The following is a 19,844-nucleotide window of genomic DNA, read 5'->3' as shown; positions in this document are numbered from 1 at the left end:
CGATGCATCGATGCCACACGCAAAAAGTATAATTTTCCTCATTCCTTGACGAAATATCTATCTCTGCATTTCCACCAACACACACATATTTTTTTTTATTTCATCTGCTAGCATCAGCAAGGGAATGCGATACAGCTACAAAATAGTTCTAGCAGCGAAAACACAGCACAAGAGAAAGAAGACAAGCATGTGTTTTGCACTGCAGGTGATATTGTTCAGGCAAAACGCAGTGTCCTCTCTCACATGTTGATCAGTTGATTTTTTTTAAACGAAAAATCTCCTGAAAAGAGACCACTGCAGCACTTGTTTGATGGTTTGTGACAGATCAAATGCTTAAGTTTAACTACTTTAATTTTCATATTAATTTAATTTTCAATTTAATTCATTTGTCTCTAAAACTACCTAAGTGATTGTCACTATTGCCCATTTTGGCACAAATACTCTTGCCATCACAACCTTGATTTTATGTGACATTTTGATGTGACTCATTATTAATTTTTCTTTATTTAAAAAAGTTTGTTGTTGTAAATGTTTTAATTGAAACAAAGATTCCATTTTCAAAGAGTTTAATTAAATGTTCATGCTAAATATTTTGGCTGCATTTGTAAGTAAATATGTAACTGCTTTACTAGGCCTGTAATATAAAAATATCAATAAATGAATTAGATCGAATCGTAAACGCATAGAAGCGGCGTTTTGCGTTTTGCATTCTATGCATCGCTGAAGGAGAAAATCAATTTTGTATCAAATTGTGATGAATTGTCTGATTTACACCTATATTTGAAAACTACAATACTAATTCCGTGCTAAAAATGCAATCAAAAGGTGTAAAAAGTAAAAATATAACGAAATTTTCATATCCGCATAGAATTGTGGGACAAGAAGATGAAAGTATCTCAGAAAATAGGAAGTAAATCAAACATTGGATTTGGACGTGCCTTGATGCCTTCATGCATTCGAATGCTCCTTCCAAAAGGTTTCGGAATCAGGTCTCGCAAAGTATACTATTTAGACTCGTACGTGTACACGGGCATTCGACGAATGTGCATTGCGACAAATGGTAGAAAATTGCATGCACCACCTGTGTACGTATGGCTGCAGAGTTTAGCTCCAACTTGCCTCAGCACACCTGCCTGGAAGTTTGTAGTATGCTTAATAAGACCATAATCAGCTGCTTCAGGTGTGTTTGATTAGGGTTGGAGCTAAACTCTGCAGGACACCGGCCTTCCGGGACCAAGTTTGGGTACCCCTGCTGTAAAGTAGTAAATTGCGTTCTTATGCCTAGTATGCTTCATTTTCCTGGTCATCAGATAGCCTGTCTTGCATTTGTATATAATAGGCTTCAGATAAACCTTTAGTCTTCATATAACTCTCAGGGGTGGATTCCCAGACAGGGCTTATCCAAGTCCCCGACTAAAATGCATGCTTGAGCTGCCATAATTTAAAAACATCATGTACTAACATATCTTAACATATATCAATGCCATTGTTTTATCTTAAGATGCACCCCAGAATTGTTTTTGTAAGGTATGTTCGTAAAAACAAGCTGGATTCAAGAGTCCATATTAACCATCAGTGATTTTTTCCAGAAGAAAGTACCAAATATTATGTACAATTGAACAAAACGGTTGACAATGAAGCTTTTGGCTTCACTATGGTTCAAGCTCTGTCTGGGCAACCTGATCTCACGAATTTCCGTGGCATAGTCACAGAATTTTGTGCTCATTTTTCCGTGGCATTCTCACGGATCTCCGCATTTTTCCGTGGCCCTGCTACGGACTGTCTTTTTCCGTGGCATTCTCACGGATTGGTTACTCAACTGTTTTGTCCTATTTTCTTACCATTGTCGCTTCGGTTTAGGGTTAGGTTTACATGAAATGACATCCCTACCCAAACCCAACTCTAACCCCAACGCCAGGCGACAATTGTTTAAAGTTTAGAAAATATAAAAGAATAAATCAGAAAAAATAGTATAAACCAATTGTTAAAGTGACATACTAACGCAAACACCAAATCTAACCCTAAACCGAAGCGAAAATGGTTTGAAAATAGGAAAAAGCAGTTGAGTAACCAATCCGTGAGAATGCCACGGAAAAAGACAGTCCGTAGCAGGGCCACGGAAAAATGTGGAGATCCGTGAGAATGCCACGGAAAAATTAGCACAAAATTCCGTGACTATCCCACGGAACTTCGAGATCATGTTGGTCTGGGTCAGAAGGTGTTTCTGTGTGGAGTATGCTTGTTCTCCCCGTGTTTTTCGTGTATTAGTAAAAAAAAATCAATTTGTATAGACTAACTGTTTGTTGCTATGAAAATAGCCATTAATGCTGTAATGGTGTTAAGAATGAATAAGTAATTAAACCCTCAGTTCATTACATTCATATAAACCCTCTATGTTTTTTCTTTACATCAGTTCCGCCTGTAATTTTGAAGCTGGATGAGCCGGAGCGCCGCCATCTCTACTGTATCGAGTTCACCGTGAGGGGATTCCCTCATCCCACACTGCGTTGGTTTCGCAAGGACCGGGAGATCCTGCAGAGTGAATACATCTACACGGAGATGGCGCACTACCAAGATTACTTGGAAGGCTGCTTGATTTTAGAGAACCCAACACATTATGACAATGGAAACTACACGCTGGTAGCGACTAACACTCTGGGTTCAGTCACTAAAACCGTGCACGGCTATTTCCTAGATCCACCTGACTATGAAGGTATGTGTGCTCTGTGTTATTTAATAAACTATTTACAGTATCATGAGATTTGTAAAGTCAGAGAATTGGGCCTAATTATTTGAAAAATAAAAACAACTTATTTAGATTTTTAAAAGAATATGTGACCCTGGAAAACTAAACCAGCCCATACGGCAAAAAATAAATTTCTTTGGCCAAAAATGTTTTTAAAAGCACATATTTAACAATGTTATTTTGTGTATTTGGTATAATCCAATGTGTTCACGTGGTTTATGGTAAAAAAAACGGATTTAAAAAGCGCTGTGTCCATGATTGGCCTGCTAATCTGTACGTTGAGATTGGCCTGAATACCTCTGACGTCAGCAGGAAATGTGACGCTCCTTACCATGTTTGAAAGATTCACCCACAATGCAATGCTAACAGGAGTTAATTTACAGGCTGTGATTCCGAACCGAGAGAAATTTTGATACCGTCGATCTTGTCTCCATCACCAATCCCAGGAAGTAAACTGTTGCCTAAAATCCGTGTGTTTGTTGTAGTCCGAGAAAAGAGATTTACGTCGGAGATAATAACTTGCGTCATCGTTTACTTTGGGGTTTGTACCTTTTGCATATTGTTACCATGTTCAAAATTTCACACCAAAGGAAATGTAAAAACATGAATCGGACAATAGGTGCTCTTTAAATATATGCTAAACACATTTTGTAGAAAGTAAAGCTTAATTAAATATATTCTTGAATTTGAAAATAGGTTTAATTTGAATCTTCAGATATGAGAATATATTTCAAAATGTATTTCAGAGGCAACAAATACATTTCTTATTTTACAAAAATCTATTTTTCTATTGTTAATGTATAAGTATGTATAAAATATAAAATTATATTTGTATATAATATAATTATATTATTTTTATTATTATTATTATTTAATACATAGAAAATATTTTTAATAAAATTTTATTTTAATTTTTATGTTTACATTAAATTTTTGTAAAGTTTTTCTTTTAATTCCACCTGAATATAAGTGCTTCAAAATATATTTATTTTTTAAATAAATTTCAAAATATACAAAAATGACAAAAAATACAGTATATTGGTAAAAAGAATTTTTTTAAACATATTTCAAATTTTATTTCAGCAATATATTTGAAATTATATTTGACATGTTTTTTTTGTTTGTTTGTTTGTTTTTTTGCTGTATGGGATTAAGTCAGATGGGTATATTTGTAGCCTTATGGCCAACAAAACATATAGGTCAAAGTTATCTTTTTCTTAGTTAGGATTTAGCTAAAAATCATTGAGATATAAAGTAACGGTCATGTTTCATGTAGATATTTTAAAAATTTCCTACCGTAATTATATAAAAAATGCATTGATCATTCAAAATATGTGTTGCTAAGGACTGCATTTGGACAACAGATGATTTTCTCAGTATTTAGATTTTATTTCAGCCACAAATTATAGATTTTCAAAAATTGTATCTCAACCAAATATTGTCCGATCCTAAGAAACCATACATTAATAGAAAGCTTTTTCTTTTTAATTTCAGATCTCAATAAAAATATGAACCTTATGATTGGTTTTGTGGTCTAGGGCCACATATATATTTCATTGTAATATTATTTGGATTTTATGCATATAATATATGTATATTTAAAAGGTCTTCCATTTCTAATTTTTGCTTTTCTCTCCATGTGTGCTGTCATTTTAAAAGGCATAACTGAGTACGGTAAGTAAGTCTCTTTCTTGTCTTTGTACTAGAAGTACTGGCAGACATATAGTTATATCTCATAGAGTCCTGCTTCTGGCTTTGTTAAAAAAAAAAAACTGGAAATTTCGTTCTGTTCTTCTATAAACTATTGTCTATTAAAGAGAACATTGATAGATTCATTCAGACGATATCATCTTTTAAGCCGCTACCTATCCATCACTAAATAAAACCATGCCCCATCTTATACTGGAATTCTGCCTGTGTCTGTAAAAGATACTGAACTCTGTACTCCATCTGTTCAAGAGTTCAACCCAAACTACAGTTTACAGAGATTCAGTGGGTGTCGTGATGAATTTTAAAACGTAAGGTCGAATGAGAGAGGGCTCTATGTGAGATGCATAGAGACTTCAGGTTAGTTGAGTTGTTTTCTGGGCCAAAGGAAGATGGTGTTCGTGCTTCGGGTGCACGATGCTTCACCTTTGCCATAACAGCTCAATTAAATGTCTCAATCTCTCTCTGACATCCGTAAACATGCAACGCTGATTTTGACATCTGAACCCAACCTGATGAAAGCATTTCTGTTTACGCAGTGGGTTTCAGGTACAACCGTGCATTTAGCTGAGACCTGTGTTAAACAATATCTAGTAACGAGAGAAATAAAAATGATTTTACTCTTCCCAATTGTCTTTTTTGTTTCCTATAGTTCCGATGCCTGAAGATGAGTCAAAGCGACCGGAGGAGGACTCATTTGGAGTAAGTCCTAAAGCCACAGTTCGCCAAAAAATTTCAAAATTTTATTATTTGACCTTGGGTGTCCAAAGTAAACCAAAAGGAAAAATTACTTACCATCAAAATACAACCCAGTCTTTTGGATCGTATTCACTTCCAGATTTGTCACATGTGACTTCATTGATGATAATGAATATTTTTGGGGTGCACTGTCCCTTTAAGTCTAACTTTATTACTAATGAATATATTTAAATAAGTATAGTTGTGTCATTGACCGTACTTTCTTTTGTAGATGTCGATCGCCGTGCTTCTGGCTGGATTCGGTTGCGTGTTCCTCGTCGTTGTTTTCGTCCTTATCAACAAATACAGCAGACGTAACAAATTCGGCATAAAAAGTAAGTAAAGGATTATTGTTTGACGTTCTCCTGCTGTTAAAATGCTTTTAAATGCTTTGTTCCCAGTGGAAATATCAAGAATATCAAATTCTTTGTACTCTTTCCCGAAGCAAAGGCAACGCCACACACGATGCATTTTGTCGGTATTTCAGCTGTCAGTCATCCCGAGGGGCTGTGTAAGATAATAAGCGTTCTTTGCTTTGGTGTTGGACTATGTTTAGCGCCTGCTTTTAAACAGTGGTCTGGCACATCATGAGTCAGATAGGGTTTGGTTTGTGCTGTGTGGGTTTGTGTGAATAGATTTTGAGTTGAATGCATCCTTCAGTCTCAGACCTTGGGGAAGCAGTTGGCGGAAATGCCTGCAAATCTTTGTTTTCTTAGCCTGGATTCTTCTGGTAATATTACAGTTTATACCATGGTATTATAGTTTGACATAGCTGCACTGAATTTGTTTTAAGAGTAGGCGGTACGCCTAAAATATACCATGATTATATATCATATATACACGCAGTACTATATTACATTTATAACGAAGAAGCGTTGGACTGGATATCAGTAAACAGTCGGGATACAGAACAGATGGACATGTAGTATGATGTAAAGTAGTTGATGTCAGAGTTTTTTGAAAACGTATTAAAATGGTTCATAATTTAATAACCATGTCTATTTTGGGATAATCCAGGGAATTAAATGCTCTACAAAGGAAAGCATCTTGAGCCTTAATTTATTGTGTCCTCTTTTAATTCAGAATTGGACTTAATTATTTGGATTCAAAGCAGAAAATGATTCACACAACACTGTAAAAAGTGAAAGTTGGATTAACTAAATATTAAAATATTACTTTAATTGCTAACACAGCCCATTTTCATTAGGGATGCACTGATACCACTTTTTTGGAATACGAGTACGAGTACTTGCATTTCAGTACTTGCTGATACCGATACTGAGTACTTAATAAAAAACATGATTTAAATTTACAGGTAACATCTTTAGTCATATAATTTAACAAAAAAACAAGGGACTAGTTTTCCAGTTTGTTGTAAACTCTGCCTCATTGGACAACACAAGAGGCATTAACCCCTTACATGCCGTTCAAACATAGACATTTCTCAGACCGTGGTATCGATCCCTGGTATCGGGGGACTTTTAACGAGTACGAGTACTTGTGGTATCGAGGCCGATACCAGATACCAGTATCGTTATCGGTGCATCCCTAATTTTCATGATTTGCATATAAATAGCACACAGTGTGAAAAGTTTTCCAATTTTGCTTGCATATGTTTCTTACGTTCACATAAAACGCTAATAATACAGTCACATAATCTTTTCGTGTCATTTTATATGTTGGTTTCTATTTTTTTCTGTTTTTTTTTACCATTGTCACTTGAGTTTGGGGTTAGAACAACTTTTTTACATAAATGACATCCAAACCCCAATTCTAACCCCAACTCCAACTGACCGTGGTTTAAAAATAGACAAAAACATGGAGAAACCTGTATATTAAATAACATCCTAAAGCAAATCCCAAATCTAACCCCAAACCCAAGCACCAATGATTTAACAATATAGAAAACAATTGAGAAATCAATACATAAAACAATATGAAAAAATGCGCTGTATTAAGTGAACGGGAAAGACTGGCGTATCATATGCATGCAAAATTGGAATTTGTCGTATGGGTTGGGTAACACCTATAAAATATAATTATATGTAATATATAAGTAATACAGATTCATTTTTAGGTGTTATTAAATTGAAGTAATTTTTTATTTTATTTACCTAAAAATTTCACTATAATTTAAAGGAAGAACATTTAAGTTGAATAAACTTACGTTTAAGTGTTACCAATTGAAACAATTTTTTAAAAGTTTTTTCACCTTAAAATTTCCACTTAAAGTGTGAAAATTTAAGTTGATTAAATGTACATTAAAGTGTTTCCAATTGAAACAATTTTCAGTACCCAACTCTGACTTTTTACAGTGTATGTAACATTGTAAAACTAAAGTATCAAAACATTAAAACGTATATTATACAAGTGTTTGTTCTGACTCTACATTCTCATTGGATGAGTCAAATTTGAAACTGTTGTAAAACAGCCAATAAATGCTCATTCGTATTTGCACTGTATAGTGTAAAAACATTTGATGTGTTAATTCATGAATATTTTGTTTAAATTGCCTATGCAAGTCATTTTAACTTACTATTTTAAATTTTAACTTGTGATAAGTTACTGTAACTTATAACAACAAGTTACATTGTTGAAGTAACATAAAAACATGTTGATATGACTTTGTTCCACTGTAAAAAAAATTCAATTAAAAATTAAGTTACCTGGTTGCCTTAAATTTTGAGTTGATTCAACGTAAAAATAGTATTTGACACATTTTTACCAACCTTTTTTGAGTTAACTAATATTTTTAAGTTGAATTAACTAGGTAACTTACTTGTTTAAGTTAAATCAACAAATCTTTGTGTACAGTGTATAATTTAATCATTAATTTTTACAGTAAAGTTGATTTTATATTTCAATGGGGTGAATTGTGCCATTGTGTATGAAGTAATAATTTCTGCCCTACAGATTGTGTAAACAGTACGACACAACTCCAACCAGATGAAAAATGTCTGCCATTGGACAATTTATGTATATATTTGAAGTTATATGGACTTCCCAGAATTCTCAGAATTGTCTTCATTTCATTCTGCTTATGGATAAATGACTGCGTGTCCGAAGCGAAGAAATTTCAGAAAATTGTGTTATATATCACGCCGATGGAAAAGCTTTGGTTTACGCAGTTTATCTCCCACCCCCTGACTTTTTCTTCTGTTTGTGTCATAACATGAAGCCCTTCTCGCTGTTTTGCGACCGTCCTACGAGAGACTATGAGATCCGTTCACTTCGAGAGCGACGCCTCATTTTGTTTCAAGATCATTGGCAAGGTTGAAGAGGCATAAAAGACTTGACACTCGGAGAGTGACGTCAATACCGGTTCCTTTCAGCACCCTGGCCTTCCCACAATAGACCACTTGTCCTGTTTTTCTCTTCAAATCAGCTGGAGGTCTTAGGCAGCCATTACCTCAGATTGAGCCGCATTGGATTTTTGCCTCGCTCAATCATTCTGAAGCCCTTTTTTTGCCGTCGGTGTTTGATCACTGACTATTTTGGGGCAGCCAGTAAAATCTGATTTGGTCTGTGTGCCTCGCTCTGTCTTTGTTTAGACCTTTGGATTGCTATTAAATCATCACATAATAGACGGATGTTGGGACCATGGTTTTGCTCACATTTCCAGCCTGGTTGCTCTTCTGTCACGATCCTATTGTTAGTGTTTTATGAAGGAGTGCCTCATTCTTTACTTTGGTGCTTGTAATTGTGGGCTTTGAGTGTTGCTTAGATTTCAGAGAAAAAAATATAAACCGTCGATAACTTTGTGCATTTTAAATCGAAGACCATTACCAGCTGACCCATGGAACTTCTTAAAAAAAAAATCACTGATATATGACAACTAAGACTTATACAGCTTAATGGAAATGAAGGTAATATCAAAGATATTTATTATTACACAAAATGCGTAGCAAGACCTACATTGGTAATAAAGTTGAGTTTGGATGAGCAGTTTAAAGAACATAGGAAACCTCATGATTTCAGATGAAAGAGTACAAAATGAAATCCACTGAAATCTTTCCTTTCCTTCTCGAGGAGCATGGAAAATTAGAACGCTGAAGATTTTTTTTTAAATGATATAACAAAATAGTGTTAACAAGTCAAAAGAGCCTACCCCTATGTCTCTACAATGTTCTGATGCAGAGATATAGCTCCTGCAAATGGTTGCTATGGTATTCTTATTGGCTTCTGGGGAGTGAATTGGCATCCACCAATGTTTATATTCCAAGCCATGAAAGGAATAATCCATGATAACACATGATTTATGTAAGTTTGCAGTAGTTTTAAGCAAAAAAAATCCTATCTTGTGACCACTTGTTGGCGCTATGATTAAATCGTGCATGCAACCTCAGGTCATGACTATTATTACATCTAGCTAGTTTCATGAATGGAAATTTTAACATGACACTTTTTAAAGTTTTTTTGTTCAAAAGCTATTTTATTGTTTTTTTCTATGGTGATTTCGAGTTGATTAGACTAACGCTCACAGAGATTTTTGTGCGTATTTTTTAAACGCTATTTTGCTGCGCAGGACTAAGCGTAAGACCAAACCTGACATGTTTGGTATCCTTGGACTCAGCTACAATTTAAGACTCCAAAAAAAGTTGCATGAAAATATGTTGAGTAAGTTTTAGGCATGTGATATAACTGCCAACTTATGCTTCTATGGGCTGCCATAGACACAATGGCAGAAAACAAAATAATAAGAAAACTAACGGTTCAATAGGGTTTTAAAATATATGTTGATATATATGTGTGTATATTTATATATATATATATATATATATATATATATATATATATATATATATATATATATATATAGTTTTTTTTCTCTTTCAATTTCTTTTTCTCTTTTACATTTTTTTCTTACATTTTTTTTTGCTCTTTTATAGTCGCGAATAAGATTAAAAGGAAAACTATCATTTGTTTTAATATTGTGTTTTTTTCCTGTGATTAAGTCAATAAGCTTCATTATTTAAAAAAAAAATTAATGTGCCATCATAATCTTTAATCAAAAACGCAAATCTCCTCCCCTCTTCAAAACGATCTTTCTTTACTTCTGGTCATGGCAGGTGGCCGGGGTTTGCGAAATATTTCAGCGATAAGCAATTAGCAACACAACCCAACTTCAAACGATCCAATCAGGTCTCAATGGACGAATTCAAATCCAACCCTGCCTTATTTCATTTCAGAAGCCGCTTTTACACATATATACGTCACCACGGGGAAAAAAATTCCTACTTCTGTTTCATGGTGACTTTAAACTTTATTTCTTTCAACATTTTTTTTCTTAATATTTTTTCTTTTTAAAAACCACACAAGGAAAAATGCTTACTAGCCACCAGCTAGCATACAAAACCAACTTTGCCCACATGTGTCACCATTTTTTACAGTGTGGTGGTGTTGTAAACCTTGCGGCGCACTTCCTTATAAAAAATTGTTTCTTAGTTCACAACGGACAGTTACTGGACTGGGGGTGATGCGATGCATCTCACAAAATTAAAGTCTTGTATCTGGTCATTTATGTGACCTGTTCTTCACAATAGCTGTCTGTTTCTGTCATTAACAGCTAATCTGATGCTAAATGTGGAAATTACCACAATCCGTAATTCAGCCCAAATATGAAAACATAGACTACTCACAGGCTGTAGTTTTAAAGATATTTTACTGAATAAAGTTTTAGTATAATGTCTTCATTTCCAGTCAGGACTACAGGATATGACTGTAGTTCAAAGAGAGCTTTAAACATTGTTTTATCTGCATTATGATCAGAGATTACTTGCTGCTTTAGATCTATAATATAGTAATAAATAAATAATGTCTGTAATATAAGTAAACTACGTGCGGTCTTGATTATATCTTAAAATTGCCATCAGACAACTGAAATGTAATAAGATGCTTTTTGCTAAAGAGTTATGACTCACAATCGTAACATCAGTAATCGAATGTGACAGATTTTATTTTAGCTTCTCTACTAAAACTCCCCTGTGTTTCCCCTCTGCAGTCTTTGCCCTGATAGTTCACCTGCCTATTAAGATCTTATCAATTCTGTCATAAGGCCTTCCAACCTTCCCGGCTACATTACTGCAATAAGCCAAGGGCTATTTAACACACATCATCGAACACCGAAGATTTCACGCCTGACTGAGTCACCTCGCCCCGGCGAATGAAGCAGTCACACATAAACTCGCATGTGAAGACGGCCACAAACTTGTCTGTAGCAATCCCGGCATGTCGTTTCTTTGACAGATGGGCATGCTGAAAGGCACGTGATATGGAACGACAACCACTTTTTGATGTCTAAATCACAGCAAGAGATATCTAACCCCCCCCCCCCCAACAGGAAAACATTTGTCTCCATATTTGATTGTTTAAACCCAAATTGGTTTTTCGAAGGCATTGCTGTGTTTGTATCACCTTTTTAAGGACGTATGGACATAAATGATACCTCAAATCTTGCAAGTATTATTTTGAGCCAACCAGTAAACACCAACAACCGTATAGCATCGTGCATCATATCAACACCCCGACGACCACCCCCATGGTGTGCCAAGCAGCTCCATAATTTCAAATCCAGTTAAGTACCCCACAGACACCGTTTTCTTCTTCCTGATGGAGTTGGTTTGAAAGAGCTCTTATTTCCAACATAAGTAGCACATAGTAATAACACTTGACCCCTCAACACTGTTCACAGACAGATACTGCCCATCTCAGCTCCATTATAAAGGGAACAGGGGACATTGATAAACAGCCTCTCCAAGGATGTCAGGCCCATTCTTTTCTTCTTAAGGGTGTGTGAAATGGAGATGAAGGTGTGTGTCATGCGGAGATGAGGGGTCATTATCGGCCCCCCAAAGGCGGTGCACTAAATCAGTTTCATGCCTGTGAAATGGCCGAATCCCTCTCGCTGTAACGCCGTTAAAAGGTGACGCAATCTTTGATAATAATTGCGCCGAGCATAAAGCCAGTTTTAATGCCGTTAATTGGTTTATGCCTGTGAAAAGGCTAGATTAATTTGTTGTGGAACGTTCAAACCAAGGTCAGTATTCCCATTACAGACAGGATTGTTTTATTTTGGGTTTGCGTTTGTTATCTGGATCAATCAAGGTAACAAGGTAACAACTCAAAGTTGCCCCATGGGAAGGTGCACTGGATAAGACAAAAGCAAACTCATAAATTCTACTTTCGAACGCAGTATACGGACGTAAACTGCAATGTTTGTGTAACATGGCTTCTAGTGATTTTTTTGAAGGCATTTATCTTTCACTGTCTGTGAAATCTTTCTGTGAATGCAGTTTGATAATTGGTGGAAAGAATGAAAATGCAACCTGACGGAGTGGTGAAAGTAAATTGAATATCCGTTTCCACTTTTTCTATTTTTTAGCATAAAATATATTGCTGTCATTGGGTTATCTTGGTTAATTGTTCTAGATCATTAGACTTGATATTGTGGTGCCCTATCTTTCTTAAATCACTTTGCTTTAAGCACATTTACAGTATACAAACAACCTGTTTAAGGACCAAAATGGTCATTCACACTTTATCGCGATTGTTTGACCTCATCGCCATGATTTCATATCACCACAATGATTGCACATCTCTCTAAAACACAAGGGGGAGCTGCAGGAATTGTTTTTTTTTGCATCCACTATAGGCAATGACACGAAAACAGGAATTCGTTATACGATCACGAAAAAAAAACGGAAAATCGTGATTATATCACGAAACTTTGTGAGACTGGGTAGAACAGTCACAATTTATTGGACAATTAACCATCAGCCAAATTTCATAATTGTGACAGCCCTAGTATAGACGGTTTCATCGGAAGCACGTGCGGTGATGCGATTACGCGTCTTGTCGGAACTTTACATCCGGTTTCTTTCTGTTAAATGGTCTGACTAGTTGTTAAACTGAACTCTTGAATAAATACCTTGTCGAAAATAACAAATGATTTAGTTTCCTACACTGTAAAAAAAAATCTGTAGAAATTACAGTATTTCTGGGTATTACTGGCAACTAACTGCCAGTAACTTACTGTAGATTTTACATTTATGTTATTTACTGGCAACAGTTTGTTGAAAGTTAAATGAACATGAAACATTTTCAGTCTTTATCTTCTACAGAAAGTTACTGGCAACCAGCTGCATAATTACAGCTATTTTCTTACAGTGTAGGTAATCTACCTGTTGTTTATTTTGCTTGTTATATAAATAAACGACTTTAAAAGGACTGTGTTGTTATTTATTCTAAGCGGAGTTTATCGGAAGTTACATGTTTTCCACCAAAGCCGCTCGTTTATGTTGTTACTGCTGAAACCGTCTATAAAACTATAAAAATCTTTCTAAATTATAGAGAATAGCGAAAGTCACACCAAAACTATAACGATAAAGATACAAGAAACAATATCGTCAATTTCAGGTTGATCTTTTTCCAACTAATTAACGATAAACCATTGACAGCCAATCAAATATATTCGAATCTCTTTGCTGAAGTCAAACCGCTGCTGCGTTTGCAGTGAAATTTACTCTGTAAAGTTTTTATCATACTACATTGACTACACCAATATATAAAATAATAGATTACACCAGTGTGGACATTCAAGGACATGTGCTGGTTATAGCTGTCGCAAATTCGACAAAAAAGCACGTTCAATGACATAAACAATTGCAAACGTTTCTATTAAAGGAAATCTACAATATTAGTTAATACCGTAAATGGTCAAATGATTTGCGTGAGCACTGCGGTGTTCGAGTGAATAAACATAAAATAACGGTTATCATTATCTGTGCTGTGGACGCTAATATAGTTAGCATTATAGTTAACGTTAAAATGTCAATGATCCTTAAAATTACGGGAATGGCATTACAGCTGGTTTCGATGTTGAACTGAGATTGTGGCTGCGTCTGAAAACTAATGCAGCTAAGCTGTTGCAATTAAAATGTGTAAAAAGTGAAAATATAACTTTATTTACAATAAATTTGTGATCCATTCATTTTTTGGCTGCCATTTTTTTATTGGAACTCGACAAGGCTTGACCAATCACATCCCATTTGCATAGAATTGAGGGACAAGACGACAAAGGTATCTCGGGAGACAGGAAGTAAACCAAACTTTGTATTCGGACGTTTCTTTATGCCTTCGAACGCTGCTTCCGAAGGCAGCTCTTTAGAGATTTCGGTCGCAGCCTGTGTCTTACATTGGTTTGCAGTCAGAAAGGTTTTATCCTCAGGTGAACGTGCATTTATACACTAATGGCGAACACCTGGTGAGTCTGAATTCAAAATTATAGACTACCGAGTTGTGTGACCTGTAATTTGTAATGCGTTCGTGTTTGGCTAAATCACCTACACAAAAATGAGCTGCTGGAATATTTGTTAATGCATTGGGGTTTTATTGATTGTTAGGTTTAATGCAATACAATAGCTTGCTGCAAAATGATGTAAATTATAATTCATTAAAGGCACTTAAAATGTACCCACAAATCTCTAAATCAACTGTGGACACTCTTCTACGGCGCTCAATGAGAAGTATGTCTCCAAATGGTGGTTGTGTGCATTGAATATTTGATGGGGGTCTTTAATAAGGGCTTTAGCTCAGACGCAAATATTTATAAATAATTTATATTCAAGTGAGTCTCTCGTGCACAGGCATTGCCTTTAGTTTGCTTATTTTTCCATACACGTATATATATATATGTGCACTATATGCATGCTTGTACATATCGTGACTGTGTCTCTTTGACCTGTGTGATACGTTTTGGAAAACACAGGGGCATTTCGTGCATTAGCTTTAGCGGAACTGTCATCCATAATAGGCAATTTCTGTGATGGTCATGGTGTGTTGTCACGATTGTCACAGGAGAGGGGGATGCGACAGTGAAGAGCGCAGTAGGGACGGAGAACGTCTCGGTTACGGATGTAACCCTCGTTCCCTGAAGGAGGGAACGGAGACGTCACGTCGTGACCGACGAATTGGGAACTCGCTTAGAGGGACCAATCTGCTTCGAATACTACTAAAACGCCAATGAACTTGGCATTGAGATATTTGCATAATGCTGGCGCCGCCCCGCCAGGTGCGTATATAAGCAGCAGGTGCAAATAAGGAAATTAGCTTCTTTTTCGCTGAGAAAGCCGGAGAGTGTGACCGGCCGTAACAGCAGGTGGCAGCACCTGTGGCGACGGGACGTGACGTCTCCGTTCCCTCCTTCAGGGAACGAGGGTTACATCCGTAACCGAGACGTTCCCTTTCAGTCGGTCACTACGACGTCACGTCGTGACCGACGAATTGGGAATCCCTACCAAAACGCCACTAGGGGCTGACCTCTTCCAGTGTCTGCGTAAAGCCCTCCGGTTCCACTTAAGGATAAGGAGAATTAGGTTTTAAGGCAGAAGGCCGGGCACTAGATGTTCCTTTAACCCCACAGAAGTGCCAGCGACTGGGAAGCGCCCTACCTGAGCGGGATAGGAACGCTGCGGAAGCCACCACCCGTCTTAAGGGTTAATGGTGGGCGAAAGTCAACCGTAGTTGAGGTAAAATGACAGCCGTGGCTGTGTAAGCAAAGCAGTGCTCTGCTAAGGGAAACGTGGGCTAGTAGGATTAACCCCACGGAAAATACTCACAAAGGAACCCGGTGGGACACAATGTGGAGCCCGAGCCAACACGTAGGTTCGCGAGGATGCAGCTAGTGAAGGCTGACAGCCAATGCTCCGCAACAAAGGCTGCCAAGGCAGCGGAGGAAGAACAATTCAAACCATTACGCATTTTTGTTCTGAAGGCCTTCCATACTGACACAGTTATGAAGCATCAGTTGGAGGCTGCAAGCCGACCTGTGAGACTGTTCTCCGTGCTCCCCCTGGTGAGGAAAGAACACGAGAGGATACAGGCTCAATACGAACACTGTAAAATCTAATGAACGTATTAGGTGTCGCCCAACCAGCAGCTCTACAGATGTCTGTTAGCGAGGAACCACGAGCTAGAGCCCAAGATGAGGCAACGCTCCGTGTGGAGTGCGCTCTCAAATTAAAGGGGCAAGGAATACCCTGAAGATTATAAGCCAGGGCGATAGTATCAACTATCCAATGAGACATCCTCTGCTTAGTGACAGCTTTCCCTTTCTGCTGGCCACCATAACAAACAAAGAGCTGGTCTGAGGTCCTGAGGCTTTGCGTGCGATCCACGTAGAGTCGCAGTGCGCGTACGGGGCACAACAAAGCCACGGTTGGGTCTGCGTCCTCCGGAGGCAGCGCTTGCAAGCTCACCACTTGGTCTCTGAAAGGAGTCGTGGGAACTTTGGGCACGTAGCCTGGTCTGGGCCTCAATGTTACGCTTGAGGCAGCAGGACCAAACTGAAGGCACGAGTCGTCAACAGAGAATGCATGTAAATCCCCTACTCTCTTCATTGAGGCCAAAGCTAGCAGGGTCAGAGCTTTCATTGATAAAAGCTTCAGACTCACAGACTGCAAAGGCTCGAACGGGGGGGCCTGAAGGGCTTTCAGCACCATGGACAGGTCCCAGGGAGGAATAGAAGGAGGGCGCGAGGGGTTTAGCCTACGAGCGCCTCTTAGAAATCTAACAACCAAATCATGCTGGCCAACTGTTCTGCCGTTAATAAGTGAGTGATGAGCAGAAATAGCAGCGATATCAACTTTAATGGTGGAGGGTGACAGCCTACCGTCTAACCTATGTTGAAGATATAAAAGCACGGTGTTAACAGGGCATTCTCTGGGGTCCTCGCGTTGCGAAGAGCACCAGGTGACGAAAAGGTTCCATTTAAACGCGTAAGCCCGTCTCGTAGACGGAGCTCGTGCCGCGTTGATTGTGTTAGATACCGCTTGTGGTAAATCACTTAAACCTTGCGCGCGCTCAACGACCACACATGGAGATCCCACAGGTCGGGGCGCGGGTGCCATAATGTGCCCCCTCCTTGAGAAAGAAGGTCCTTCCTCAGGGGAATCCGCCAGGGAGGGGCTGTCGCGAGGAGCATTAACTCTGGAAACCAATTCTTGCTCGTCCAATATGGGGCGATCAGTAAAAGGTTCTCCTCGTCCTGCCTGACCTTGCACAGTGTCTGTGCGATTAAGCTCACTGGGGGGAATGCGTATTTGCGCATCCCCCGAGGCCAGCTGTGTGCCAATGCGTCCACGCCGAGGCTGCCCTCGGTTAGTGAATAAAACAGGCGACAGTGGGTATCGTCCGGCGACGCAAACAGATCTATCTGCGCACGACCGAACTTCTTCCAAATTAGCTGGACCGTCTGGGGGTGGAGTCGCCATTCGCCGGGGCGCGCAGCTCGAGAAAGCGCGTCCGCTGCTGTATTGAGCGAGCCCGGAATGTGAATGGCACGAAGGGACCTCAGATGCTTCTGACTCCAAAGGAGGAGATGACGAGCGAGATGCGACAGGTGACGGGAGCGCAAACCGCCTTGACGGTTGATATACGCAACGGTCGCAGTGTTGTCGGTGCGTACTAGTACATCCTTCCCTCGCAGCTCCGTAGCGAAGCGTACGAGTCCCAGATATACTGCCCACAACTCTCGGCAATTGATATGCCAGTGCAACTGGGGTGCTGTCCACACCCCTGAAGCCGTAAGCTCGTCGTACGTGGCACCCCAGCCCGTGTCGGACGCATCTGTGTGTACAACAGCATGCTGAGCGATCTGTCTCATGGACACACCGGACCTGAGAAACGCGGGGTCCGACCACGGGGGGAATGTTAGGCGACACGCAGGTGTAATGGTTACACGATGGATGCCGGCGCGCCACGCTCTCCTCGGGACTCGATCGTGAAGCCAACGCTGAAGCGGTCTCATATGGAGCAGTCCGAGCGGTGTCACGGCCGCTGCTGCAGCCATATGCCCCAGGAGCTTCTGAAATTGTTTCAGCGGGACCGCATTCTTCCCTCGGAATGAACCGAGGCAAGTCAGAATTGACTGGACGCGCTCCTCTGTCAAACGCGCCGATAAATCGATCGAGTCCAGTTCCATCCCGAGAAAAGAGATCCTCTGCGTGGGGCAGAGTTTGCTCTTTTCCCAGTTGACCCGAAGACCCAAACGGGCGAGATGCCGAAGCGTTAAATCTCTGTGCTCGCACAGCGTCCGTCGAGAATGCGCTATTATAAGCCAATCGTCGAGGTAAGCCAATATGCGAACGCCACTCTCTCTGAGGGGTTTTAACGCCGCCTCCACTACTTTCGTGAACACACGGGGAGAGAGGGATAGCCCGAACGGTAAAACTTTGTACTGGTATGCCCGTCCCTCGAACGCAAACCGGAGAAACGGTCTGTGACGAGGGATTATGGACACATGAAAGTACGCGTCTTTCAGGTCTATTGCCGCAAACCAATCTTGGGGGCGAATTGAATTGAATATTTGCTTCGGTGTTATCATCCTGAAGGACCTCTTCTGCAGAGATTTGTTCAGAACGCGCAAATCCAAGATCGGTCGCAACCCGCCGCCTTTTTTGGGTACTATAAAATACGGGCTGTAGAAGCCCGATCTCATCTCGGTTGGAGGGACCGGCTCGATCGCGTCCTTCGCCAACAGGACTTCGACCTCTGCACGCAGTACGTGTGCATCGGACGCTTTCACCGTGGTGAAACGAATGCCCGAGAATTTGGGTGTGTGCCGGATGAATTGAATTTCGTAACCGAGGCGAACAGTGCGTAAAACCCAACGAGACGGGCTGGGAAGCTGAAGCCACGCCCCCAGGGACCGTACGAGGGGAATTAACGGCACTGTCGGGGTACCCGCGGTGGGGCGGCTGAGCGGGACAGGTGGTACTGCCGGTACGTCTGCTGAGACAGCATAAGTATCTACAGTATGTGTGTGTGTGACACTGACCTGAGCCCGCTGAGGGTGACGGTCGTCTGGTCTCCTCAGCGGAGAGCACAGACTCCGAGGAGGGTGCTGGTGGTCCCGTCTCTTCAGCGGAGAGCTGGAACTCCTCAGAACACCCGCTGGCGATAGAGGAGAGGGAGGAAGAGCATGTGAATGCCCGCTCACATCTCTCTCGATCCTCTGAAGACCTGGAGAAGGAATAGGAATGCACTCTTTTTGTGGTTTTGTGGGTGCCGGCTGAGAAGCCGGCGGAACAGAAACAAAAGGAAACCAAAGATTCTCCACCCGGCCCTCTACCGGTGGAGGGAGCGATGCCATCACCGTCTCCCGTAGAGTGATCCCATCCAAATCCAGGTCGCCCGTCTCAGGGCCGCTTCGTCTTCCGTTTACCACGGGAAGCGGGTGGGGCGGGCGGGGCGGGCTGTCGACGGCTGTTCCCCCTCCGTGGCCTGGAAGATGTTCTAGTGGGGGGGGCGGAGGCAGCCGCCGCAGGGCGCCCTCGGCGAGGAGCAGACGGGCCCGCCGGCGCTGGAGGGCGAGATGCAGGTCGCTTGCGCCGGGGCATGATCTGTGCGATCGCCTCTGTCTGCTTCTGGGCGGCGGAGAACTGCTGGGCAAAAGACTCCACCGACTCACCGAAGAGGCCAGCCTGTGACACTGGAGCGTCCAAGAACTTGTTCTTGTCCGCTTCCGACATGTCAGCCAGACATAGCCATAAGTGGCGTTCCTGGACCACCATCGTGGACATGGCACGACCAATCGCCTGCGCTGTCACCTTCGTAGCGCGAAGAGCCAGGTCAGTGGCAGCCCGGAGCTCCGAAA

At 40.3% G+C, this 19,844-nt stretch overlaps 1 protein-coding gene across 2 annotated transcripts in view; it reads left to right on the top strand.

The window, feature by feature from the left end:
• Positions 1–19,844, top strand: part of ntrk3b (neurotrophic tyrosine kinase, receptor, type 3b) — a 176,945-nt gene that overhangs the window by 86,220 nt on the left and 70,881 nt on the right. For both annotated transcript variants that reach the window (XM_065294216.2, XM_065294217.2), the window contains exons 8-11: positions 2,414–2,713; positions 4,406–4,420; positions 5,106–5,155; positions 5,424–5,526. In XM_065294216.2, coding sequence (XP_065150288.1) covers positions 2,414–2,713; positions 4,406–4,420; positions 5,106–5,155; positions 5,424–5,526 — 468 coding nt within the window. The remainder of the gene's footprint in view (positions 1–2,413; positions 2,714–4,405; positions 4,421–5,105; positions 5,156–5,423; positions 5,527–19,844) is intronic.

This window comes from Paramisgurnus dabryanus, chromosome 2 (genome assembly GCF_030506205.2).
Source record: "Paramisgurnus dabryanus chromosome 2, PD_genome_1.1, whole genome shotgun sequence".
Taxonomy (NCBI): Eukaryota; Metazoa; Chordata; class Actinopteri; order Cypriniformes; family Cobitidae; genus Paramisgurnus; species Paramisgurnus dabryanus.
Note: the sequence above shows the minus strand (reverse complement) of the source record. Positions and strands in the feature narration are given on the sequence as shown.